The sequence below is a fragment of the Sparus aurata genome, chromosome 5 (genome assembly GCF_900880675.1).
Source record: "Sparus aurata chromosome 5, fSpaAur1.1, whole genome shotgun sequence".
Lineage (NCBI taxonomy): Eukaryota > Metazoa > Chordata > Actinopteri > Spariformes > Sparidae > Sparus > Sparus aurata.
The window spans coordinates 22,483,099-22,510,727 of NC_044191.1; the positions used below are offsets into that span (position 1 = coordinate 22,483,099).

General features: G+C 42.0%; 1 protein-coding gene across 6 annotated transcripts; it reads right to left on the reverse strand.

Annotated features, from left to right (window-relative positions):
- Window positions 1-491: 491 nt before the first annotated feature.
- On the reverse strand, window positions 492-27,255 carry camsap1b (calmodulin regulated spectrin-associated protein 1b). Of its 6 annotated transcripts, none has more exons than XM_030416955.1 (19): window positions 26,814-27,255; window positions 25,135-25,301; window positions 19,547-19,809; window positions 15,023-15,184; window positions 12,925-13,005; window positions 12,487-12,519; window positions 9,903-10,044; window positions 9,511-9,650; window positions 9,329-9,425; window positions 8,690-8,813; window positions 8,130-8,215; window positions 7,959-8,043; window positions 5,166-7,461; window positions 4,786-4,922; window positions 4,484-4,698; window positions 3,868-3,970; window positions 3,652-3,761; window positions 3,427-3,545; window positions 492-2,847 (listed from the first exon to the last, which is right to left on the reverse strand). In XM_030416955.1, exons 2-19 carry the CDS (start codon window positions 25,298-25,300, stop codon window positions 2,551-2,553), a joined length of 4,656 nt encoding a protein of 1,551 aa, XP_030272815.1. In that variant the 5' UTR covers window position 25,301; window positions 26,814-27,255; the 3' UTR covers window positions 492-2,550. The 6 variants fall into 6 exon arrangements, with proteins under 6 accessions (XP_030272815.1, XP_030272814.1, XP_030272811.1 ...); XM_030416954.1 differs by having other exon boundaries at window positions 3,868-3,991; XM_030416951.1 differs by having other exon boundaries at window positions 8,657-8,813.
- Between the last annotated feature and the right edge of the window lie 374 nt (window positions 27,256-27,629).

Here is a 27,629-nt window from a genome sequence, read left to right on the forward strand (position 1 = left end):
CTTTGAGGAGATTCACACAATCCTGACGTATCAGAGCTGCAACAATTAATCGAGCAAAAGGGAAATTACTCTGAATCATTTTCAAGCAAAGATCTCAAACATTTGCTGGTTCCAGCTTTTTAAAAAGTCAGGATTTGCTGTTTTTCTTTGTCATTTATGAAATTCAATTTAGAGTCTTTGGGTTTGGGACTGTTGTACCAAAGAATCAATTCAAAGATGTGACTTAGGTCTCTGGAAAATAGTGGGGAGAAATAATCATTACATGCAGCCCCATTAGTTTTAGCTCACTTGTGGGAAGAAAAATGGTGAGTCCAGTGAAAAGATGCAGCATTGCCTCTTTGGAAAAAAACAAAACCAAAAACGTGAAAAAACAAACATGTGACGTTGGTGAGCTTCTGTGTAGTGATTAAAATCAGTGTGGTGTCTCAAACTAACAACAGAAAATAAACAGTGAGTCTCACAAATGGACAAATCAAGCCATGAGAAAAGGATAAAATGAAAAAATGTGACTTTTATTCACTTGAAAATTTATTCCGTTTCAGTGCTTCCATTTTTAAAATAAATAGATGGCATGGGATCAAAGATAAAACCAACAAGGATGACCTAGTGTAACAAAAATGGTGACCAAATGCCAGTACAATCTTTTAGTGAACATAAAAATACACTCGCATACAAATAAAAATCTGCCACCTCCCCCCTCCGCCTCAAAACGCCCCAAAAACAAATCAAAATGCAGCACATGAGAGATCAAGTATTCTGTTGTTTTTGGAGACAGCAGTAGTATCACATCAGCGGAGGCCCTTCAACTTTACATGTCAGTACTAACTCTTAGTGTTTGGTTTAGTTTCCACAATTTACGGAGCACACAACAGCAATGTTACTGTTTTTTTTTTTTTTTAGTATTTATGCCCATTTAAAAAAAGGTAAAATTCCCCAACAAACAGAGAATAAAGTGCTCGTGCAACACTTCTGGTTGTTCTCGAGGCCAACAAATGGTTTCTAAAAAAGCACTTTTGATGATTCGTGGAAAAAAGACAGAGAGAAAGAGAGACGATGTGGCAGTGTTTGTCAACACCTTGGAGGAATGTTCTTTAATGTTGGTACATAACTGAACCACAGTCCCCCGCCCGCCCGCCCGCCCGCACACAGAAACCCCTTTGTGAATATATCAAATACTGTCATTCGAACCGGTTACAGAACAGCACCGAGGCACCCTTCACAACAAGAGTGTGTGCGCTGCTCTCGTGGTTAAAGATGGGACAGGCCGACAAACACACTCAGGGAGGGGGAGGAGAAGAGGGGGGGGAGGGGGGTTACATTGCATGAAAGAAGCCGTCGACAAGTGTTCATGAGTGCACCTTTATACAGGACAATTCAAGAGTGCCCAGTGGAGAAAAACACAACTAAGCTCTAAACATCAGAGAATTCTCGTTATGATGAAAACACATAACATCAGCTCAAACTCTAAACCACATTGCTTTAATAATAATAAAATAAAAACTAAACAAAAAAGAAAGGAAAAAAAAAAAAGCATCATTTGTGTAACAAATCATCCACCTTCTTTTGACACCCTCAAGAAAGAGGATGTTTGGATTAATAAAAGTATTTAAAATGACCATCATTAGCGTTCCTTTTTTTTCCCTTTTTTTTTTTTTTTTTTGCTATACACATATCCAGTGCTACACGATCAGCGTCTAGTTTAAAAAGCAGTTGAATAAATAGACGATAGTACCACGATGCGTGAAAGGCCAACGGATGTCTGAGGGGAGACCCGAGGAGCTCCCCCGTGACAAAAAGAAGAAGACAGTTCAGAGCAGCAGGTTTTTTGGAGATCCCTGGTGAGGCAAAATCGGCAATGCCAGCCTGGTTCAACAGATTCGACAGTCCACACAGGAAGAAGATTGTTTTCGTTGGGACAGCAGAGCCGTCCAGGAGTCCTAAAGGGTTGGACAAAGGTCCCGTGCTTTGGAGTTTCTGAAAAGAGCGACAGAAAAACTCCCAATGTCCCCCCTCCATTTCTCCGAAATACGTCCAAAGGAGAGGCGTTTTTACGGAGAGGAGGAAGGACTTTAGTGCTGCAGCTGAGCTCTCGACCATGACAGTGCTGAACTAATAAATAAATACATCCACCACGTATGAGAGAGACGGAGAAAAACACAAAAAGAGAGCCACATGCTTGAGTCATGGTCGTCGTAGAAAAACAGAGCCCGACCAGAACAAACCTGAACAGATCGCACTGAGAGCACAGGAAGGAGAAGCTAATTCAGCCGGCATTCCATCTTTCTGTTGCAAACACCAGTCCCTCTGACCATCTGTGACACACGCACACACATACACGCACGCACACACACACACACACATAACGTTTCCCTAGTCTCTGCCTTCAGGTGACCACATGACCATAATTAGGGCCTCTCCCTAGCAGGTTTCCAGACCGAGCACAGAGGCGAGCTTGGCTGTGGGCGTCAATGCAGTCTATTCAGGAAACAAGCAAGATGGGGATAAGATGGTTTGGATGACAGAGGGGGTTTTTTCTTAAAATCCGGCCTGCTATTTCCCGCTTTTCTTTGGCACCGTACCTCTCTTGGCCTGCCACAGGTGATTGTGGATGGTCAGGGCGTCCACGCTGACAGACACAGTCTTGGCGGGGATGACGGTGAACTGCTTCCGGTCCGAGCTGTACTTGTACAGCTTGTCAATCATCTTCTTGCTGATGCTCTTGGGTCCAGTGCCCGTCAGCTTTTGGATCTCTTCGGTGTCGGGAAAGTACGAGTAGAGCGCCCGGAACTGGCAGCCACCGTCACGAAACAGGATCATCAGGTGGTTGGACTCGCATTTCTCCAACTCCTAGTGGAATATGAGGTTAAACAGAAAAACGGAAAAATGATATTAAAATGGCGTTGGTATAATGTTGAGATACATAACAGTAGTAGGGTCTTCATTGCCAGGCTGCTGGTTAAAATCCAAGTGTACAACATGAGAGGGATTACAGTTTTTAACATTAAAAAACAGACTTTCTTTCAATAAAATTACATTCGAAAAATCTTAATTTGTTTAAGGTCTTGATGTTGTTGACTACAGGCTTTAACACCGTCTGTCAGTGATGTGTACGCCCGCCAGTAAACCTGGTTACGCTCATGTTACATGTTTTTTGTTCCCACGCCAACAAAAAGGAACCAGAGAAAGCCATCTGCCATGATGGAAGTGATGAATGAGAATTCTATGTTAAAAACCGATTAGTTTAATGAGTATGATGTCAAACAATACTAACAGAGGCCAATTTAAAAAAGTCAGACAATATTTCTTACAGGGCTAATTCACTCAGATTTTTGACAACAGTGACTTTATATAAACAGGTAAATTAAACTACTGTGTGAATTCCATAAAGCCGATATAAAGTTGGTGCGTGTTTGGTAACAAACTGACCTCTAGGATCTGGTTCTTTTGCGGCTCGTTGACTTTGCCAGCCAAGCAGCAGTGGGAGATTGCATTGTGGATGATTGGCTTATTGGACTTGGCGCTGGGCTCCTTGAACAGTTTGGGACCTAAAAGGAGAAAAGGCAGAGGACACTGTGAGATCACAAGAATAATAGATCAAATAATGAGAGGACAGTGACATTGAGACAATCATAACGACACGTGTGCACTCACCAGTATATTCAGCCATGGAGGTGATGGAAGATGCCGTGGAGCCGTTGTCCCAGTCTCTCTCTGCAGTCCGACTGTTACGGCTGCCAGGGAACGACTCCACAGAGTCACAGCTGGAAGACATAACACAATGAGGATAACATGTTTGTGTAAATAGAAATGACCACTAATACTGAAGATTAAAAAAAATGAAACTAAAACTACTCATAAGTAATTTACCGCTGGGAGCCAGCCCCTCCAGAGTTGACGCTGTCGGCCTCGTTGGTCGCAGCGGAGGCCAGGGACAGATTGGAACCTGATTGGGCGTTGCTCAGGTTGTCAGCTATGTGAAACAGAGAGGACCCTTTAAATTATTTTGTAAAAAATGACAAGAAACACATGACAAATGCATAGTTAAGACTTTATCCACATGACATAAACATAAAAAGATGTCAAACAGAAGTTTTTTATTGTGTCTTTAAGTAAAGGACATTAAATAATTATTGTTTTAAAAATCTAATGAGATGATATTGTTTGGTTGAAGCAAACACTGAAGAATTTTCATATGATTTTTTTTTTTATTTCTTATAATTTGTATCATGTTCGCATTTGGCAGTCTGTCTCAGGCAGGACAGCCCACTTTCAGCATAAATCACCTGGTCATTATCTAATCTATAACTTATCCCAAGAAGCCGTCTTGTTAGTGAGGCATGTAATCATGGTAGTAAAATAAAAAAAATAACTGGCAGTAAGTCAGTGTGCCCCACAGCTCAGATGGAAAAAGCAAATGAGGCGCACCAGGCTTAGACATGCAAATAAAAAGCTAAATGTCAACCTAGTGATGTAACCATCTTACGTGTAGAGGAGCCCTTGGAGAAATTATCGCTGGATGATTCCTCTCTAAAGACAGACTTGGGTCTGTGTTTCTGCTTCGGTTTTGGCGTTTTGGGCTTGACGAGGCCTTGCTCCTCGAACATCTCCTGCTGCTTCCTGCGTAGATACTCCTGCTTTATCAGCTCTCGCCGCGTCTTCTCCTCTTCTTTGCGCAGGCGATCCTCCTCAGCCTTCCGTCTGAAAGAAATAAAATGCGTGAATTTGAGCTCTCTTTTTTCTGGGAAGATTAACGTTTCAAGTACTGGAAGTGGTAAGATAAGTTACCTGGCTTCATCTCGTTTGAGCTCAGATTCTGCTTCTAGCTGTTGTTTACGCAGACGGGCCTCCTCCGCTTTCTTCTGCTGCTTCAGTAAGAACGCTGCTCTCTTCTTAGCGAGCTCATCCTCAGCCTTCTGCTCATCCTAGAACCAGAAAGAAAGATATTAGAACATCAACTAAATATTAATTTAATCAATCTTTCACCTTTTTGCTGACATTATTTATAAATAGTTTGATTCTGTGAAATCATCATAAATTACGATATTTCAAATGTGGATTAGATCATGTTCTTAGATGTTCGCCACTGCCAGTTATACAATTATTATCACTGTAATAAAAAATAAATACATAGAGTAAATTATTCTACTGTCATGCAAAGGCATTACCTTGAAGAAGAAGCCCAAGACTGACTTCTGCTCTCCATCACCTCCTTCTGTTGTCGTGTCCTCCGCAGCCTCCTCTGCCTCAAGAGCTTTCAGGTCGGACAGATCGACCTCAATCAGGTTGGCTTTGCTGCGCTGCCCCTCCTCTGATGGGATGTTCTCTTTTCCTGAACCATCTGAAGAATTAAGCTCAGACTCCCTCATGGTGCTGGACAGGCACTCATCAAAGGACACTTCTGGGGCAACCACCGCTGTCAGGTCCACTCGGGTCGGGAGGCGCATGTTTGCTTCATCGTGAAGCCGGTAGGTGGCGCTCCGAATATGACCAGCGCCCAGCCTGTCGATTGTCTCTCCTGCTATGGGGTTTCTGGGACTGCCGGGCTGCTCGGTCCTGGGGGACCTGCCCCCAGCTAACTGCCTCGGGTGTGGTAATGTCTCTGAGCCACTCTGGGTGGGGGTAAGGGTCCTGGAGGTCTGCCGGCTCTGCTCCTTGGCTATCTTTAGCTCTGATGGCTTAGATCTGGAGCTCCGGCCTGAGCTCAGCTTGGGAGGCTTCCTGGTGGGGGCGGTGTTGGAGCCGGAGAGGTGATCAACAATGTGAAAGCTTGAGCTTGCCTTAGGGTCCCCGTTTTTGTCACTGGGGAGAGGCGCTGGAGTTTGCCCAGGGGGGGACTGTACATTCTGTTTCATCAACATCTCCTGCTGCAGTGACAGCTGCATCATCTGCTGCTGGATGCTGCCGATGGCGTCGTTCAGCAGCTCAATGGAGCGGCTGCACTCGTTCAGGTCCAACTCTTCTTCTAGGTAAAAGCTTCCACCGTTTCCTTTCTTGTCTGCTTCTAAGGCACCTGTTGGGGTGGTTCCGTCCACCTCTTTGTCCCCCCTCAGGGCATCCACACACATATCATCTTTACTTGATGGTTCTTTATCCCCAGCAAGCTTGTCTTTAGGGATGTCAGCTTTAAGTGGATTGGGTAACGTGTCACTCCGGCCTCCACCTTTCTTTACAATGTGCAGGAAGGCTGCCTTTCCCAGCTTCTGCCTTTGCCTCGCCGACAGCACCTCCATCTTTTTCTTCTGGTGCTCGATGGCACGTCGCTTCTCCTCCAGCTGCATTCGGAGCTGAACAATTTCAGAAGCCAGTACAGTAGCACCATCGCCTGTACGCGAGCATCCACCCAGTGGTGAGGAGGGGCTCTGGTCTCTTTTAAGCCTCCAGGAGGAAGTTAGAGGCCCGCTGCTCTCTGATCCATCTGGAGTGGTCCTTTGGGAGCTGGAGGCACTGGAGCGTAGGTCGTGGTTGCTGCCGAAGCGCTGCTGCTGGGCTTTGCGCTCAGCAAAAGAAGTCATGCGCACACTGCTACTGGCCATGCTGCTGGCCTGGGAGTTAGCGCTGAGACAGGGGCTGGAGCGACCGCTGCCACCGTTCATATCTTTGTCATCGTGCTCTTTCACATTCATGTCCTCTTGGAGTTTGGCTGATTCTTCTTCTTCATCCTCCTCTATAAAGGTTTTCCTAGGCCAGTTGGGGTCCTTAGTGGTTACGGCTTCATCCAGATCCTCTTCCTCTTCATCCAGGTCCTCCAGCTCATCATCCAGGCCCTGGCCAGACTTTGGTTCTTCAGAATCTGAATGCAGGTAGAAACCCCCTGCTGGCTCTCTGGATGAGGGGTCCACACTGCTGGTAACAATGGGTCTGAAGCCTGCCTGACTTTGTGGAGGTTCCTCTGGCAAGTCCTCCTCTTCACCTGGGGGGGTAAATGTTTGGTTCAGGCCACAGGGAGCTTTCCTACGCACAGCCGATGTTGATCCATCTCCTCGGCGTAGAGAGCCCCTTCCTGAAGAACGAGGCCCTTCGCCACTCTCCTCCTCCTTGTTCATGCATACAGACTTCTCTTTAGCCGTTTTGAGCACGGCAGGCATCAGTGGTTCTAGGTAAAAGCTATCCGGTGCAGGTTTGGACTCAGCTGAAGGTTTGGGACCCACTGTGGCAGTTGCTTGCATCCCGTCAACCCGCTTAGGGATGATGGAACCATCAGTCCTTGAAACTTCCAACAGAGTCTCTTCCTCATTCTCAGTGTTAACATTACCCAGGAGGCCGTGGCCGTTGACTCTCCGTATCGCAGCCTGTGATGGCTGTTGGACAGAAGTCTGGTGTTTGGGTGTGACATTGATGACGTTGGACGCCAGGCTGTCCTTGCTTATGGAGCGGGCCAGACTCACACTGTCACCAGAAGCAATGTCTGCATCGCTGTCTGTGGCTGAATGAAACATGTAGGGGCTCAGTGTGGACAGAGGTCTGCAGAGGGAGAGAATGGGAATATTAATATGGATTTTGTATACTTCCACCAACACACTTTGATTTAACTTCTAATGTTATTTCTAAGCCAGAAGTAAAAAAAAAAATTAAAATAAGTAAAAACATCTCTGCATATCATATCTGAGCAGAATCAGCCTCATAAGTTCTAAACATAAGCAGAGAAGGGAGATAGAATGCACATCCAAACCCAGCTGGCTGCGGTTCAAGGACAACCCAGCATAAAGAGGAATAGAAAAAGCAGTGCCACACATTTCTGGATTGTATAAATATAAATATGAAGGTTCAACATCACCTTTTACATAAAATAACAAGAGTTATAGAGAGAGTGCTACAGTTTGGTTACATGTACATCCACTTTTTTGTTCTTAATGAATTGTTTTGTCTGTACAACATCATAAAGCAGAAAAAGACCATTACAATATTCTAGAGCAAACAGTGACATCATTAAATGTCTGGTTTTTAACTACATTAGGTACCTCTGCCTCTTGTCGGGCCATGCAACAACAGAGCCTCGGGTTTGTCCGTCCATCTGGGTCAGAGAGTTGGAGCGGTTTCTGAGACCTAACCAGAAACACACACACAATGAATAAGTATACTGACAAGTGATGGTTAACATCATATAATGAGAAGTTGAACATCTTCCTTACCTGCACCATCTTCTCCTTGCTGCTTTTGTTGCCTCTGTCGGAGGGGCAGGAGTGGGTGGGAGGGACTGAAAGTTGGACCCCCTTTACTATAAGCCAAGAAATTGATTTGTTTAACTAGAATGTTAGCAAAATTTAAACACTAATAACAGAACAGATCAAGCAGACCAAGTGCATAAATTAGGCCCGAGACAAATGCATTCAGTAAGCTTTCACCACAGACACAGTAACAGCCTAATACTTAAACAGACAAGCAAGTGGCATAGATAAATCCCAACTGACAGTTCTACACCCTTTAAGATAGCTAATCTTAAAGTTCAGTCCCCCACACAAGTGCTAACAAAGCACACCGACAATGAGACTTTGTGCAAATCATCATTAAATCTGGTGAGGGACAAGACAAAGGGCTAAAGGTGGATGGCACATGAGACACTACTGAATATCTACCGGTCCGCGTACGGCTACTGTAACTGGTTAGGAGGCAGGATCATGATGAGGTGGAATGTGAAGGAAAGCAAGAAAAGACTTACAGGGGGTCAGACTCTTCGGGGTGCAGGAAGTACCTGTTACAGACTTCTGGGCTGCTCTGGTTATCGGCCACACCAGGGCTGGCCAAAAAGCTGCGCTTGGTGGCGTTGGAGATAGGCACTGATGGGCGGGCACTCTTGGGCTGAGCTATGGCTCGAGCTGTGGAGAGGAAGAAGAAGGTACCCATCGTGTTAATGCACAAAGTGACTGATGCTGACTGTAATTAGAAAAGCTCAGCCTGGGACACTAACCAGGATTTAGCTGTAGTTGTCAGCAAACTAATAGTTTTTAAAGCCTTTAAAATCTGACATTCTGAACTCAACTTCCAATGACGTAAACATAACGCGTTGAATAAAAATAAGGAAAAACATCAGATTCCTACTGAAAGAATTACGTAAGAACTACAGTATGGGTCACTTTGAGCTATTTCTCTGTAACTAGAGTAATTTGATTCATTTTGAAGAACTTGTACGGAAGTAGATACACACAAACGATTGTTTGCCATCAAGTGTATTGCTTAAATTAAACGGTGAGTTTCTGGTTTGATTGATGTTCAGGATGCTAACCAATGTGGTTAATTATTTTACGTATTGCTTGACACTGAAAGATGCTCAGTCGTCAGTCTTTCACCAATGTGTTATCTTGATTTTATTTATGCAGTAATCAACACTCACCATCTTTGAACTCTTGGAGATCTCTTGGCTGAACAAACTCTGGCTTGACGGTCTCGAACCACCAGAAGAGTTCAGCAATGAACACCATCACATTGTGCTATGTAGACAGAAAACATGTTAAAAAGGTTTCTTTTTGAAGGTTAAATGAACATTTTATTCCAAATGTGCGTCTATGTTTGTACCTTGAGCACAAGCGGCGAGTAGAGCATGTCCTCCGTTGTCAGATAGAAGCTTTTATTCAGATACTCGTTGGCAAACTCTCTGAGTAACTGGATGTTGTACAGGCTATCAGCAATGGAGGGTACTTCCTTCAGGCAAATATCTGATCAGACAGGCAGAGAGCCGGTCAGATCGGGACACAACTCAATGACCTGATGGCTATAAATGTCACACTGACTGGACTGGTACAGTAAGCCATGTGCAAGTGCCAAAAATAGTATCACACATGGATATTAAATTCAATGTGTTGGCAAAGAAAGCTTGATGCTCTATATGAAAAAATGATTTAAGGGTAACTCATAATTAGTAAGATGCTGCTACTGAATGTGGGTGTGAGCCAGCATGCACATCATACCTTCCAGCTTCATGAGGTCTGGGCAGTAGCAGTGGACCACGGTGAGCAGTGCAGCTCCGTCACAAACATCCCTCATCAGGTCTTCCAGAAGTGGGAAGAACGGCAGTTGTCGTCCTGAAGCATGCTCCCGACGATACCGTACCTAACCACCAGGGGGAGAGGATGAGGTTGCATAAGAACAAATGTCATGGCTGGAACAACACCCAACACCACAGTACTACCAACCAATGACATGTTATAAAACATCCTAAATGCGATGACTAGTTTCAAACAAGTACAGATCCCTTTTCTTGTGAGATTCACGTCTGAACTAGTCAAGGCATATTGATCTCAGATGTTTTCGGCTCCAGTTATTATCTAGGTAGCATATTAATTTAAGCATCCGTTCAAGGTTCTCCCCAGGAGGTACAAAGAAAAGTTATGTTTTATTTATAGACAATTCCTCTTCAACTGATCTACAACATGTTTAGTGTAATTGCCAAAAAAATTAAATAATGCTGAATGCTAAAATCTTGTGCCACCATGGTTGTACAATTTAGGGAGAACCCTGATGACACAGTTAACTATGAGGAGATGGAGGTGGAGGTGTTAGAGCAGTGATATGAACACAGAGTGGATGGACTTCCTCAGGCCTCAGTGGTAAGGCAGCTAGCAGTGGAGTCCAGTCAAACTAGGCAACGTGAGCCAGCTGAGAAGGAGAGAAACTGGGGTAATCACTGGCCCACTTATGGGAAATGAGTGTGAGGTTAGTGCAGAAACTCACTCAACCCAGATGAATAGTTTTGGGTACATACTCTGGTGAGGAATTAATCGATCAAATTACAACTACACAACAGAATACAAAACAAATAGTTAACAGTGTTACATAGGCACGTGCTGTGTAGATTACAGACCTACATATGATTTGGAGCAACATAAATATAGACCTCACAGGGTGCCAAGGCAGACTGTACTGACAGGCACTGCTGCTTCTAACTTTCAACGCTTCTGCACGATTTACAAATGTTTCACCTGACACTGGGAACACCGCTCCCTTTGTAATGACAAATCAATCTGACATTCTCTGTGGAATTTGTAGAAGGGGCATAACGGAAATTTATCTAAGTTATTTAGAAATGCAGATCAATTTGCAGTCTTTCCAGTACAGAGTGTCATGCAAGATATTCGCATTTTAGGATGCAGAAGGAAGAAAGACTGCAACAGAAATGATAATATGGTTCCGGTTCACAAAAAAAGATGGGAGGTCTCAGGTATTTGTATGAAAATTATTCGCTTCTTATGAGTGTGCGTAAAAAAGTTACTATCGGAGCACAATAAGGCAAATACATCGTTTAAGAATATTCAAACATTGGAATTTGACTGTAAACAAAGAATAAAATATCCTGAATATATAAATCAAAATTTAACAACCAATGAGCTGGACTATCCAGCTCAAAAATGTAAACACAACGGGAAAAATTGAGGTCAGCATAAGTTATCTAGATCTCCACATATATCTATAAGATATGATAAGTTGATATCATGTCAGGTCTATTCGTTGATATATGTAAAACTCAAATAAATAAATATTCATCTCAGTATCTGCCTCAAATATACAATGTTGGTTGAACTTTAGTTCAAGAAAACATAATATGACGCAGACATGCCTGGCAGAATCTGGGGGTTAGGAAACATGATCAAAACTTCAACTTAAATACAAACCGTTCAAAGACGCCAAACCCTGACACAGATCTGGAGAAACTATAGGTGACCATGCACAATTTCAAAAGCAGCATAACACAACCAACCAGCTAAATATGCATCTAAATAACAAAATGATAAAAACAACATTTCAACATTTACTACAATGCAGTGTTGGGAGTCCATTCAACAAAATTATACCAGTGTACTCAAGCAGCTCCAGTCAAAAGTCACAGGGCAAACTACAACTACTACAAAATAAGCTCTACATGAGGGAGTCTTCTCTTGACTACTATGGAAAACTGTACCGCTTCGGAGAGCTCATCTGGCTCCAGCATGCAGTGGACCAGCTGGTGCATGACATCAGGCTGACACACACACACAGAGCAAGAGATACTGTCAGAGGAGACCATGGGCACAGAGGAAACAGTGTGTGAGAGCAGAAGAGAGAGACCAGAGAGAGAATGATAAAGCAGATCAGTGAGAGGAGTTGGCCAGGGATGGGACTGCAAAGCAAAGGAGAGGTGTAGGCATGGATTTGCACTTAATTCTCACTGGGCAAGCAAATAGCTCACACACACATACAGGCACCTCAAACCCACATGGCCTAGTTGAGCTTGAAATGAGGTAGCACACATTGCATAGCTAAACGAAAATCTTTGGAACACTTCACAAAGGTGAGAATAACCTTACACCTGTGTGACATATTTGCCATGAGGGGAAAAAAATAAAAGAAATAAATAACTATCAGCTTTCTCCCCCTTGCTGACACACTGGCTACAAGCAGCACAGAATGAGCTTGAATGAGCCATGGTGGAGTGTGCGCGCACATCAACACAGAACTATGCGTGCAAGGGGGAGAGGGCGAAGAAAATGGGGTTATGGGGGCTGGCATCCAACTTACAGGGACTAGCTTCCAATACCATTTGGAGGGAGACTATCCAGTTTGCAGGGATAAAAGAGGGAAGGGAGGAGGGACAGATGAGGAACAGGAGCAGAAAGATCAACAGGTCAGAGGTCACAGACAAAGGATTTGATCTGCTTCCGGTTTAAACAGAGAAAAAGAAAGCAGGGTCAGAACAACTCTAAAATGCCATTAGGGGAAACATTCCTTATTAAACTAAGGGTCCTGCCTGAACCAAGTTTTGCTAATTAAAGTTTTTGATTGTTGAGCACCCACCTGGATAAAAAAATGTTTTTATTTCATGAAAGCAGGTACTTCTAAAAGTCTCCAAAAGCAAGAAATATGGAGACACTGGCAGAAACTTGCTGGCTCTATTTTAGGTTTTTTGATTTTCCTCCTGAAAAAAGAAGCAAATGGAAGACATTGTGTGTGGCTTACCTTTTGGTGGCTGGGGGACTCCAGGGGGTGGTGCTTGACTTTGTGCTCCCTTTCTGTGATCTCCCTCATCTTCATGTTCACCTGCAGAAGAAATATGACATATTCAAGATGTTAAGATACACTCAAGAAACCAAGTTATACTGAGAAGCCACGTTATGCAGAAATTAAAGAATGGCTCACTTTTGACAGACTGTTGACAGGACAGACAGAGAGACGGACAGACAAAACACAGTTCAACTCTTCAGCAGTGGAAACCAAGTTATTGGAGTTTCAAGGCTCGTTTAGTAATTTGTATTATTTTAGTCTGCCTTTATATGGACTCATTCTAAATATACAGGCACATTGCTAAGTGTAATGACCTCTCCTTTCATGTACTCACTCTACTGCTACCTTCTCTGTTGTCTTTTGTTTGCACATGCATACATGCTGATTAATAACCCAGTTACCTACATTAATTGCAGAAGCCTCAGGGTTCTCCATGAGAAATCATGTTTCTCTTATCGCCTACCCCTAATTACAGTACCCAGATTTTTTCTTTAAATTAAAATTTAAGAAATTGACTCGAGTTATCAAAAAGCATGCAAACAAAATTACCAACCATTTTTGAGGTTTGGACTGTAGGTTCAACAAACAAAGTGATTTTAAGGCAACTTTAATCTTCAGCTCTGGAAAATTGTGATAGATGTTTACCATTGTTTTGACATTTGAGAGGCTAAACAATAAATGTGTATCCATCAAAATGATTTAAAAGGAAAATTTCCCCACTTGGGGAGTTACTGTAGTCCATCTTAAACAGACAATGGGCCTCATTCATGAACCGTTCTTATGAACAAATGCGTTCTTAAGTCCCACTTACGAAGATTTTACGAAGATTGTGGTATTCATGAATTTTCTCTTATCCAGGATTTATTCTTAGGTAAGAACAAATCCTACGAACACTCAGGAGTACTCTTATGCACATTTCAGTGCCGACATGTTGGCATGGTTGTGTTATCTTCTCTTTTGCAGTTCAATAAAATACAATATTACAGTGATAATTCTGTCATATTTATTCATTCATTTCATATTTTTGGTAATTTACAGAGAATTTTAAATTTTTAAATAAATTAAATGTGCCAATGATTTTGTTGCCGTTTGCTCTGTACTACGGCATCCGTGTCTACACGGCCCAGCAGTTTCTTTTATGGGCCCTTTTATGGGCATTAATGGGCGGTTACCTATGCTAATCCTATGTTAATTGGACTCACCTGGCACGCACTCTCAATTTACGAGGAGGTGGCATTCATCAATGTAGGAACACAGCTGCGAACAATTCTGAGGCTTACGAACGCGTTGATGAATCTGACGTTGGGCCTCATTCACCAATATCTTCTTAAGAATCTTCTTACCCTACGTCAGATTCATCAACGCATTCGTAAGCCTCAGAATTGTTCGCAATATATATGCCATTGTTTTGCGGACCTTGGATGGGGAAATGCCACGTATAAATAGGGTGGGGGGTTACTAATTGATGGCATGTTTTCCAATTTACTTGATCAATGTTAAATCATTGGCAAATTTAATTTATTTTAAAATTTAAAATTCTCTGTAAATTACCAAAAATATTGAATGAATGAATGAATGAATGAATGAATGAATGAATAAATACATTAATAAATAAAATATGACAGAATTATCACTGTAATGAAAAACATTTTTATTTTATTGAACTGCACAAGAGAAGAAAACACAACCATACCAACATGTCCGCACTAAAATGTGCGTAAAAGTACTCGTGAGTGTTTGTAGGATTTGTTCTTTCCTAAGAATAAATCCTGGATAAGAAAAAATTCATGAATGCCACAATCTTCGTAAAATCTTTGTAAGTGGGACTTAAGAACAAATTTGTTCATAAGAACGGTTCATGAATGAGGCCCACTGTCCTTTTCCCAGATAGAGATGGTGTGGCACATCAATGTGATTAATGCACACACTGAGTCATAGCTCTTGCCGCTATGTCAACATGCAACAGCCTAGGATCATCATGACCAGCTGGACTCAAGATGTATGGAACCATAACATAACATTTCATTCACTGCTTATGTCTGTGTGTTCAAACCTTGTTGATCCAGAAAACCATTGCATCCTCCAGGTCAAAGGGCAGCTCCTTGGAGGCACTGAAGGTGGAGAAGCGCTTGACAGAAGCCACCACTTTCTCAATGCTGATCATCTCCACTGTGTAGGCCATCATGAGGGCATCGATCATGGGCATGTGAGCACTCTGGGTGAGTGAGAAAGAGAAACAGGACAATTCAATTTCATTGGATTCTTTTCCCCAGTTTCCAATGCAATTAAGATCAAAGCTGGAGGCAAATAAAATGAGACTGCAATCAAATGCAGATTTACCAAACATAAAAAAAAGTCATGGAGCTCATTATTGTGGCATATATCTAATGTACGCATTCACCCTGAAATTCCTGTCATTTGTGGTTCTCATTTAAGTGTTTGTTATGAACATCCTTCAAAGATTTTTTTACCTTGTAAGAACAAGGTTGCTAAGAGCACATCACAGTCATTACTTTTACAGCTAATGTATCATCATTTAAAACCAGTCAGTGACCAGTGGATTCTAAGACATAATAGCTAATATTGGTTGAGGGTAAATGCGTGTGATTAACTTTTTTTTTAAAGGCTTAAAATAACCCACCATGGTTTAATCAAAAGGTAAAACCTCTCTTTTAGCACAATGGGTGTCCACCCTCAAACCCACTCTCTATATCCTAAGGCAATCAAGAGGCCCAGCAGGGGTATCCCCAACACCTGATACCTATCAGTTAAAATATGGTTTCTTGACAGCCAGGATGAGAATTAACAGCAGCCAAACACTAATAAATCTGATAGCAAAACCACAGCTGGCAAAACCCAAATTTGGTAGTCAACCCCTTTTCATAAACCTAATTTCATTGCAAGCGTCTGTTACTTATTCCTTGTGCACAACAACACAGCCAATATACAGCACCTGAATCCATCACAGAACAAATATGGACTGTTTCAGTCAGTGCTCGATGTAACGTGCTGCCAGCCTAATCCAATTGGTGATGGAAGTGCACAGAGATTAGGCTCGTTAACATAATGATTGAGAGCTATTCAGAGCTTTCACCACACAGACACAGACCATAACAGAATATGAAGAAATGATGAACACTGCATAAAGGAAGCTAACGGCTGCTTAAGTTCTGCCTGCTCATTAGATTCACTCACTAGCTGCTGTTTAGTGATTTCAAAAAGGCAATTTAAGTACTACAGCTACTTCAAATAGCCTCTTGTTCCTTTTAAAGTCTGAAGTCTCTTTCTATCAGCTATGATATACTGTTCTCATAAAATTAACTTCTGTGATGTGGGAACATTCACAGCAACGACATTGCTTTTAAAGAAGAGTACGAAACTCTATCATTTGGACAATCAAAGAAGTCGTAGCAAGCCGAAAGTTTAACAGCCTAAACAATAACTTTATCCTTCACTATTGCTTTCTCTGCAAAGAAATGTCATTCACCAAGGGGTTTGGTTAAAACCTAAATAATTGTCTGACTAATTATCTTTTTGTGTCATGTCAGCATGCCCCCAGTTCTAAGCAATGACTCTAGTTAGTACAATGCTGTCATAACAAAAAGAATAAGGAAAGATCCAAGACTTCTCAAACCCAAATTATTCTCCTACCCGACTGCTCAAACATGAATGCAACAGTACAGTGATTTATATAAAACAAAAGAAATAAATAAATAACAGATTTTTTTTGACAGCCTTAGTGATTTGTAGTACTAGTTTACCACAGTTACACCATTATTGCTACATCCCAGGTAATAACTAAAAATTGCAGCACAGATATGCCAGGGATATATTTAAAGAAACTGAGCAATTGTAATTATCAACTATAAAACATCCTGCTCAGAAATATTGATATCGAATGACAAAATCCACTAAAATGTGTCAGGTTCTAGTTGTCTTACACAAATGTGTAAAATAGGTACAATTTTATATTTCAATATGCAGTATTATATGAGTAAAGAAGTCTTGACGTATATGTGCAAAATGATAATGCAGCGATTAAAAATACTGAATGACTCAAAAAAAGGTGCACTGCACTGACCATTTAAGTGTCAAGAAATAGTGTTAAAGAAATAAACAAAGGGGCAAATATCACAGCATGACACGCTCTTCAATCTTTTGTTCTCCTCAAACACTCACTCTGCTCTTCATCGGCACACCATGGAGCCCCACGGGAAGCAGAGGCTACTGTTGCCCCGAGGTGGGTGTATGTGTGTGTGTGCTCCTCACTGATATTCAGCATGCATGTGCACACACAGACAAAAGTTTAAGTGGACTCAAGAGGATGGCTAGCTTCTTACAAGCCCCAGGTGTTGCCCCTACAAGAATCAGACAGGCTGCATAGGAACTGTCTGCAGGTAGAGGATCACACAAATGCTCACGCACAGAAAAATGTTAGTTGCTATGGAAACGCCTTGTCAAGTCAGCAAACTGGGAGGGGGTTTCCAACAGTCTATCAGCAATAAGCACTGTCTTGCTCAGGATTTTCCCTCTCCTCACCAGGGCTTTGTGTCTGGCTGCTGCTTACATTCTCCGTCAGGCTGCTAACCGTAAAAGCAGACACACATCCCTGAATCGCCGGCCTGCAGAGAAGAGGCTCAACATCATTGCTGGTTTCCATGGCAACAAAAGGGTAGGAAGATAGCTGAGAGTAAGTGAGCTGGCTGGTGTTTCACTTTATCCTGTGTGAAGTGCTGTCGGTGAAGTCGTGAGACATAGGATCTCATTGCAACAGAGGAACAGGGGCTGTGCTGCACTTCATTCACTGCGCTGTGACGTGGAACTGTTGATTCAGGTGGTGACCAAGAGGATGTGGGTTACACACAGGGGACATTTAACCTGTTTAAGAGCTGATCTGTGAAAATATTATATTACACTCATATGATGACTTCACAAAGGGTCAGTAGAGCCAAGCATCCAGCTTCCTGCATAAATCGACAGAAATGTTAAAAATAATTTATTTTCTACAGAAACAGAAAATAACAAATAACTGCACGGAAGCTGGCTTGTTTAAAAGGCATTTAAGCTGGGCATTCAAGGACAAAGCAGGAATACTTTTAAGTGCCAGTATTCAGCAAATGCTCTTAACAGATTTGCAAATATGTAGGTGAGAAAACTATCACAGACAATAAAATCCATTCTATGAAGTATTAGTGCTAGAGTAACCCTCTTAACACTGATGTAACCGATTAAACTGTTCCGAGAAGACTAGCCTGCAGCTTTTTATTAGGATTTGTACACATTTGTTTCATGAACGAGATAAGAAGGTGATATCTATGGCACAGTAATAAAGTATCAGTTAATTCCACTGGTGAACTGCAGCAGAGAAGATGTTTGCAGGCACAGCGTTTAAAGCAATGTCCTCTGATTAAAAGGTGGTCATTTTTAACACAAGGTAATGGTACCAATACAGACTAATTCACTTATTAACGTGGCAAATATTTTACGATGCAAAATCCCATATTAAAACAACACATACTATTTTGACGCTCTTTACATTGTATGATAATAAATGTAAGGTACATATCTTGAGAGACTTAAGTGTTTGATTTTTCTCATTTGTAGTTTGTAGTTTAAGCATAAATGCCACAAGTATGCTAGTTCATTGATCTGACAAATCAGCCATTATAAACATCAAACACTGACGTGTGGGTGATGAGATGTGGTCTTATAGCATAGTTTGGAAGTATTCACTTCAAACAACACATTCACTATAAAAAATTGCCCAAAATGACAAAGGCTTAAAATATTTGGCTCATGACTAGAGAAAGAACAGATGTGGAAAAACTATGTAGACGTGTTTTAAGAGAGAAAACAAATCCGGCCAAAAACCTCCCAGGACAGACTGGAAACACCATTGCCATGGCACAATAACAAACACACCACAAACTCGAATCACAGCCTTATCTTGCATGAAAGTGCTCACTTGACCTGCGTGAGTAACAGTGAAATTCTACCTCTTGATTTGAATTTAGGAAATGATAACAGTTCAGCCATATCCTCTGGTGAGTCATCCACCAAATCACAAAGGAAATCATTTCTCAAAATCAAGCACACACAGTGTATGATGGGAAACTATTGCAAATAACTTTCATGCCAATTCACAATTTTTTAAGGTTACTCTTCACAGTAGATAGAAGCTTCCCCGTGTCTCAAATGCATGTGGCTCAGATTGATTAAACTGCTAGATATGGATAAAGGCAATAGCCTCTTCCACTGATTTTACTGTTGTAAGATAATACATCAGAAGCAGGAAGAGCTGTGGCTGTCACAGGTAATGTGCTATGTTGTTAAAGCCTCTGGCCTTTTCTTTTCTCTGACAGGCATTCTGTGCAACATTTTGTAAAAGTTAGTGTAACACCATGGCTTGCCTAGTGCTGAATATATCCTTACACATCATTACAAACTTTAAATTTCACGAAGAGTAGCAGCTAAAATTTGAAAATGGTAAATAACTGTACACTGAGATGGAAAATTTACAACACAGGATAATCACCCTTTTTTGGGGGCGACAACAGATTCTGCTCAATCCACTCACCATTTTGATGGGCATACTGGCCAGGTCCTCATCGGTGACGGGTGTATCGTCACTTTCAACAACATATATGCCCTTCCTGGACAAAGCCTGGATGACGGACAGATGGGACTGAAGGGATGCTGCCTGCTCAGTCTTCAGGATGAGGGTGCATACGCGACAGTAGAGCTCGCAGGACAGCAGCAGGCGGATGACAGGTGGTTTGATGTGCTCCTGGTCGTACTGGTCTGTGTAGAACGGGTCCCTTAAGTCCTCTGGAATATGGTCTGCAATAGAGAAAGAGGTCAGGTGAAACATGTGGCACATCTATATAAAGTATATGTGGTTTAGCTTTCAAATTGTGACCTGGATTGAAGACACTTGGGTAAGCTGATATGATAACTACATAGTAAGGTATTGTATTATGACATAGTAAAATGATGGTGCCTGGTATGCACCTCTGATGTCAACATCTTCATCTGTTTCAGTTTCCCCCACCAAACTTCTACAGTGTCAACAGGCTACAGGAATGTGACAAAGCACAACGCTTTCTCTGTAATATTTGTTCTATGTCGGCTTAGTTTACATGGAGCAAACATGGCCACTTGTAAGTCATAGCTTATTGCCTCAAGAGTAACATTGGTAAAGAGATCCTTGCTAAGCTGAATCCATAGTGAAAGCAGCCATCTCAGGTGACACAATATCCTTTGCCAGCATTGACTTAACAATACTGGATCCACAAAAAACAAAAAGAAAACCGTGACCTACACATGAGATTCTGTTGCTTTGGATGTGAAGTCACTCTAAAACCAGAAATCACAGCCATATAAGGGCATGGGTTGAAGCGCTGGACTCCAGGCATGCACAAACCAAATACATACTGCAAGTTTAATCACATATTGAGTCTTAAAATAGGTCTAAAATGATGCACAAAACCTGTCCAAAATACTGCACTGCACAAAACAGCATGGTGATAGAAAATAACGCTGTTCTGTTAAATCTGTTCTGAACTCGGCCTGAGCTCCAGTAACACAGCCTAAGCCAGATGTGTGTGTATGTGATGAGTTCTTAGTGTCCGCATTGACTGATGGGATAAAGGGAGCCACTCATCAACAATCTCCTGCTAACAAAAACAGGATGGCAGGATGGCAAGAAGGCAGGCAGGGCAGGCAGTTTCTTCCAGCAGCTGCTTTTGCAGGTGATCATACATTCAGCACAAATGTTGCACTGCAGCTAGGAGGCAACAGACCAGGCTTTGGGAAAATACCTAAGAAATGCTAGCAAAGAAAGAACACAGATAGTCAGTTTCAGCCTGCCAACTCTGGATGAGCAATTCTGACTTTTAGTCACAATTCCTGGGGAAAAATGGTGGTATCTGCAGTTCTGAGGTGCCTACAATAGCTTTTTGGGTAGAGCGATACAGTGGTAAGTCTCACATTGTAGATACAAGTGTGGTCATGCGTAAGGGATTCCCCAGTTGTTTTTGTGGCTTTCATCACATTAGTAGGTTGTTACCCTGTGGTGTAGCAACTGTCAATTGTAAGCTTGTCGCTTTTACTGATAGAAGAACACAGAATTCTTTCTAGTACATTAAAACTTCACCAAACTGTGGATGGAGAAGATCACAAATTTAACATCAATGGGGAGATTTCCTGATGTCTTACACAATTAGTTCTTACTCCTGAGAAAAGTGTAGCCCTTCTCTCATCCAAGAGTGGATGTGTTTTTGTATCTGCATCTGTATTCAGATTAATCAAATATTGCTAATATGATCTACCGCTGGCGGTGTTTGTCATTTTAGCCAGTGATGGCAACTGTGAGTGCTGGCTAAAACAGAGAAGCTCATAGCCGAATGTTATGTACAACAATCTTTGTGTTACAGGTACAGGTGTACCTTAGGGAATCTACACATTTTTCCAAACTCAGCATCTGCGCTCGGAATATCTCATTGGCGCACCCAAATAAGTTTTCACAATTACACGCAACAATTTTCATTTGTATTGGAATGGTGCATTGCAGAGCCCAGTTGTGGTAAAAGAGAGCAGCGCTGCAACACTTGCGGGCTAAGGTGGACAAAACGCAGTCAGATTTTGATCAGCTTTAATTCAGCCAATTACAATCCATTAAAAGAATGAGGTAATTAAGAAGTGGTTAGGAGACTTTAAAACTGAAATGGTGATTGTCACCTGACAAAACATGCAGCCCTTATGTCAGTAGCTGCTGATGCTCAGATCACACTGATCCTGTTTACTGCATTCCACATGAATTACGATGACACAGGCCTCACCGATATGCCACCGTACACATGGTGCAAATAAGGATGTCATTGTACAACAGAATTAATCTAATATGCACAACACCCAGCAGCGTGGGTCATTCCTTGAGAGCTGTGTCTCAGTATATAAAGGCAAATGAACAGTGGGAATGATTGTGTATGAAAACAAAGGGGTCTGGTTGAGGCGAGACTTCACGTTTGACTTCATTCCACAGACACTGATGTCGTGTGGCAGCTGCCCCCCACCATCCTGCCACTAGAAACCAGGCCGAAAGATTTACTAACAGGGATGGGGTGGAGCACTGGGACAGACCCAGGATGTGCCACAGCAGAGTCAGCCAGCCATGATCAGCAGCACGCCACAATCAGCACGAGCAGGGGAGAGCCGGGTAAGGACAAGCAAAAGGCCTGTAACCATAACAGGTGCTCGCTCTCGCCAGTGTTGTGTCTGGCTGGTTGTCGCTCAGGCTGGAAGCAGCTGTGGCCTATGCAGAGGGCATAGGGAGGGGAGTAGGTTTAGAAACATAGACACGCATGATCAAATACTTAATAAGGAAACACACCAGAGGCACCTGAATCCCTGACATGCTATAAGGTCATGACACGGCTGCCCCATTTTTGAAACGCAGCAATGTCAACCTCGACTGTTTACACGCCACTGTTCGTGTCTGTCCACCACTGCATGAGCCAAGCAAACTACTGTGCAGCATTTGCAACGCAGGAGACATCATATGAGCCATAGGGCAAAAATTCAAAGAGCCTCGTATATGCAGTTCCCTTAGGAGTAAGATGACTGCAGATGAACCTAAGAGTTGCCTCCCTCTGAGCAACCAATGCTTTGGGGCTAATGTGTGCCTTCTATTGTAACTGAACAGCATTTCCACCCAAGTTCATCTGTGGTGCATCATATTTGTCAGTACAGAGTTACCATCCATCATCACCCAAAGCCTATGATGACTAACTGAACTGAGCAAGCAAAGGCCTACAAGCCTTGACATGAACTCTGAGAAAATTTGAGCTTGACTAATGAACCAATTGAATGAAAAAAGAAAAATAACAAAAAGGTCAAAAGATTTCTATTCACAAACTGGATTACAGTACCATTGCTACTCCCAGTTTCCTGTCATTTGTTTAAAATGAATGCTTCAGTGGCATTATGAAATCTTTGTAATGACCGCAGAATACAAAAGGAAGCCTGTACATGCCTCAGAAAAATAATAATGGCTGATTTGACCAGAGACTTGCATGTCTGTTGACTACACTGCAACAGACATGCAAAGCAGTAAATGAAGAGACGTGTGCATCAGATAGCTGAGGTTTATAGTAACTGCTACAATAAGGAGACATAAGGTAAATAGCAGTCGTGTAGTAAAGCAATGGTGGCATACGGTGATGTTACTACTGACAGTAACATTATCTAACCCTGATGATTAAATACATGTGCCAAACAGTCTGGATATTCTCTGTTGCCATGTCTGGGTTAAAAATGTATTATGTGAATGAAGGCTGTCAGAGAAAAAAATAGGTTAACATTCTCTCACATGACAGATTATTCTATTATGGTTAATACATAGGGATGCAAGAAAGAAACACTGGAGTACAGGGCCTATAATAATTCATAGTGTCTAAAATCTGAAAACATGCCAAGAAGACTTTACTGCCTATAGATGTGAAGGGTGAGATTCTATCAGCTAGAGTTTTAACAAGTACACTCACTATTTCACTATGGCATTTGTTTTTGTTTTTTCCCCCAACTGGAGCTCCTAATGACACTAGTTTTCATTACACTTACTGGCTTGAAAAACATGAGATATGGCCACCAGAAGATCCAGCACTTAGGACTACAATATATACCTGACTGGAAGTATTAGGCCACTGGATGTTAAACTGAGAGGTGTTTCTAATATTCTGTCCAGCTCATTTATATCAATTGCGGTGGAGTAACACCAACTACAGCTACCAAAATGAACATGAAGTTCAGTTATACATTTACATACATAGATTTGTGACTGCGACCCGTCCATTGGAGCTAACCAAAGCTGTTCTGATCTGAAGCCTCAATTCTTCAGTTCCACAAAACACGCAGTGCCTTTCAGAAGCCTCGAGGAAAAATGACCAAGAATCAACAAAATCTCGGCAAGTCAACAACATCAAACAGGTAAAACACTCTGCATCTGAAAAAACTCCTGGTTGGGTCTGAAGCCGTGCAGAGGAGAGAACAGAACCATTTGCAGCTAGAATGAGACACAGATAGGGCCTGGTGAAATCAAGCTGTCACACTAATGAATCCCAATACAACCTTCCTAATAAAATTCTTGATGCATTTTTGCACATAGTGAGGACTGTGGTATTTGTCCCCCATCATTGTCATCTACAACACACTGGGAAGAGATCTTTCAATGGCCATTATGAACAGGAAAAATGAGCAAGAAAAACCTGTTTTCATATAGGCGCCTGACTTTAGTTTAACGACAGACATGAAGAAATGTGAACCTATTCTTTAGTCAGTTTTAGCTACATGTACCTAATTAACTTCCAACTGACAGTGACGTGCCATCAATTATTCACATACTTCACATCTACAGCAAATTAATCCAAGACTCTGGTAAATAGCTTTCTCTATGCACCAGATGTGCCCAGTCAAAGAAGTAGGGCTCAAATCAACTACACAACACAAGAAAAGCAGTGAGCGACTGTCCCAAAATTCATACAACTCATCTCAGGCAGGAAATGTATTTAAAATCTTGACTGTTGTTGCAGCTACAGACAAGACAGCAAAATCTGGCCTAAAGGCCTAGTTAGTAATGCTGATATTATCTGAACAGGGAGTGAGTAACTGGCAGTGCAGATCAGTATTTTCCATGCTCTTAGTATAGACTAACAAACATAGCCTAATCCTCAGTGCCTGTCACTCAGTCGGATTTGGGTTCAATCTCACTGGCCACCTTACAAGAATGGATGGATCTGGTGAGTCAGTGAGGGAGGATTCTGTTGAAAAGTGTCATGGGGGAATTAGTGTTGGCTCGAGTGCACACATCCATAAATGTTTCTCTCTCTTTCCCTTTTCTGTCAGTGTTTCACTGCTGAAGCTCTACATTTTCTGCTGACCGTCATTATGTAGACAAGAGTAAACCATTGTTGCAACAAATAACATCAGAAATAACTATGGAGGAAAATATGCTGCAGATAGCATTACCCCAGGCTCTACTTAACTCTCTTTGCTCTGAAATGTGCAAACTGTCATAGATGTATAGATTTTATTAGGCAAGACATACAGCCAACTGTAAATCTAGATATACGAACTTAACATTTGTGTAGCATGGATGCAAGTACTCACCAATGCCATAGGCTTTGGCGAACAGCCACCGCAAGTTGGCAGCTATTTTCGCTCTGGCGGAGTCATACATCTCCAATGGTACGACGTCCATGGTGCCTTCTGCAGCTCCAGTCAAGTCCACTTTTCTCCTGGTACTGTCCCCGCCAGCACACAAATCAACATCCATTCTAAAAAAAAAAAGAAAAAAAACATGTTACAGTCACAATAATACTGAACATACTGCTGAGTGAAGTACACAGCTAAATAACAGGATATCAGTCGCCCACAATCTGCCAAGATGCAATTCTCATTGGCATGGCTTGTGTGAGGGGCTGGGTGCTCCATCAGTGATTCTTCAATAAATAATCAAATAAAACCCTCATTTGGTGTTTGTTGATTATTAAGGAAAATGCTGCTTTGCCTGCAGCTGTTAATCCTCCCTTAAGTGGTTGATTAGGCTTGCATCTGGTGGGTGAAACACAAGTACCAAAGTAGCATTCTCGCAGGCATGATCAGATTCATTATGTCGAAAGCTTAATGACAGAGTAGAGACAGTGTTTTTGCAGTATCTGTTACTTAAATGAACCTACTACCAATAGCCCATGCTGACTGAATACAAGAATGAAACTTACTGGTCATCGTGGACACTGTAGCACTTTAGGTACTGCACTAGATTAGGACTTCAGAAGCAATAGATATCTGAGGACATCTCTACTCTGAAGATATTATCATATTACATACTTGGGCCAACATTGCTTGCAGAGAGCACATTTTGACCGTAAAAAAACAGATGATTTTTATTGATAGTTGCTGAAGCTATCTACTCATAATCTCACTGACAAACAATCTCAAATCCTGTGACAAAATTGGTAGGAGTTTCTTAGTCTAAACTCACAACTAAAGAAGTTTTCTGTCCCAGTGACTTCCTTTAAATCTTTGTGTGCCACTTCTCTTCCAACGCTTTGATTCATTTAGCTAGGTGTTGTTACTTTGTTATGGAAAAGTGCTGGGCAATTAAAGATGATTACTACTATCAGAGACCACTTTCACCAAGTCAAGCAGACTAATGTTTCCAATCTCTGCCTACTTTCACTTTCAACTGGGTGGAGATGCTGTTTCTGGCTGAGGTCCTGCTTAGATATTCACAATATTTTAGGCAACTTTTGAACAGAATTTCTTATTATATGTATAATTACCAAACATTAAATCTCAAATTAATTGTCAGGACGGCAATTTTGAGGAAAACAAGTACAAACATCTGCTTGCACACACAGATCGAAAGGAATGACACTTTTACTGTGCAAAAAGCTAAACCTTAAACATAACATTAACATTAACATAAAAGTTTTTGTTACAAATTACCTGTAGCATTAACTCTACATTACCTTAGCACCTTAACATCATCTCACCCTTAACGGCCCATTGCTGGCTTGTTGAACAAGCTAGGTAATGGCTAATTAACATGATTAGCTATCAGGATAACGTCAGTATGCTGGTATTATCACAACCTTGTTAACGGGGAAGCATGCTGAGGTTACGAGCCACTATTTTGCTTAACATTAGGTTAGGTAAACGGCCATTCATGCAAATGCAAAGCAGCCCCGGCTAACCGTTAGCTTGCTAGTGTGTAACGTTACAACAGCAGCAGCGCTGCATTCAACGGCCCCATGGATGACGTTAGCAAGCTAGGAACACATTACCTTCAAAAGTATGGTGTATTCCCAAGTCACCCTTCAGTTCCGTCGGGGTAAAGAATTAACCAAGGAGCTGCCTCACTTTACAGTGGCCTGCCGTGTGGAAAATACACCAGCAGCAGCGACGCATCATAGCCAGCTAATAATGCTAGCAGGGAGGCGAGTCTGAATGGTCTCCTCCCAGCAACAGGACCCGATTCGCGGCCTGTGTGACAACAGCCCCACGGCAGGCTTTGAGCTGGAACAAACGCCAGGCGGAGAAGGGAGGGCTCTCCAGCAAAGAAACACGACGTACAGAAGAGAGCTTCCGATTGTTAATCTATCTCTGTAGTGGACGCCTCATGTTAGTTAACAGTCACACACACATAGCTGGGGCTGTGCAGCGTGTGTTCGCGCTCTGCCTGCCCATAGAAATGTAATTATCATCTCGGGCTTCGTCAAAGCAACGACTGCGCATGCGTGATTAGCTTCCAAGCTGTTACTAGTAATACTGGTAATAACTGTCAGTGATAAAAACCCCAGTAAATAATTCACGCTCTTATATTTCATGCATTGTGTAAGCTGGAATATTATGCTGTCTAAAGTTTTTGTTATCTTAAGAATCCTGTTTACTTTTGATTTACCTCCACTAGCTCTAACCACGGGCTAAAATATTTGTTTGACAAGCTGACTAAATCCAAGACCATGTCAGTTGTCCTTCACTCTCTCAACTGTTTATTTAGTTCTTTATAGGGGTACACATTTTAATCATTCTAGTCCTGTTTTGTCCTCGTGACATTGACCAATGATGCCATCTAGTGTTGTAACGTGGTATCAGAATTT